This window comes from Aptenodytes forsteri, unplaced genomic scaffold (genome assembly GCF_000699145.1).
Source record: "Aptenodytes forsteri isolate BGI_AS27 unplaced genomic scaffold, ASM69914v1 Scaffold25, whole genome shotgun sequence".
NCBI lineage: Eukaryota > Metazoa > Chordata > Aves > Sphenisciformes > Spheniscidae > Aptenodytes > Aptenodytes forsteri.
This window is the reverse complement of record NW_008796180.1, coordinates 79,967-80,476: the sequence shown is the minus strand read 5'-3', so window position 1 is coordinate 80,476 and position 510 is coordinate 79,967. Positions and strand designations below refer to the sequence as shown.

The following is a 510-nucleotide window of genomic DNA, read 5'->3' as shown; positions in this document are numbered from 1 at the left end:
CAGCAGGACGGCGGGGGAGCTGCCCCTCACCCGGTTCCGAGCCCCGGCTGTCACGTCGTAACTCACCTCCATGAGCTCATCGATGAATTGGCTCCGGGTCTCGGTGTTTTCCAGGAGCGTCAGGGCATCGGAGCCGCAGGCAACCCCCTCGGGCACTGGGGGACGAGCCAGGGGTGAGCGGGGCAGGGAAGGGATCTCCACGGCTCGGACAGTCCAGTCATACCCCCCCTCCACCCCAACTCGTCCCGTACAGGGTGCTCAGCATCACCCCAGGGCACTGTTTAGCGGGGTCAGGGCCCTGCTCCTGCCCACCCAGCACCCAACAGGCGCCTGCCCAGCACCGTGCTGCCTTCTGCTCTGTCCCCAACCGGCCTCTGGGCACAGCTAGGTCACTGCAGGCAGGGAAGGGGGAGTAAAGGCAGGGTGGGTGCTGCCTGCGTGCTGCCTGCCACCCGCTGGGACCACCCCCCCCCCCCGTGCCCCTTTCCAGGCTGCTCTCCCCGCCGCGCG

General features: G+C 69.0%; 1 protein-coding gene across 1 annotated transcript in view; it reads right to left on the bottom strand.

Annotated features, from left to right (window-relative positions):
• The window catches only part of CDK5RAP3 (CDK5 regulatory subunit associated protein 3), a 35,950-nt gene that overhangs the window by 7,932 nt on the left and 27,508 nt on the right, over positions 1-510 (bottom strand). Inside the window, exon 9 of the mRNA XM_009287781.1 lies at positions 31-155. Within this exon, the coding sequence (XP_009286056.1) occupies positions 31-155 (125 nt within the window). The remainder of the gene's footprint in view (positions 1-30; positions 156-510) is intronic.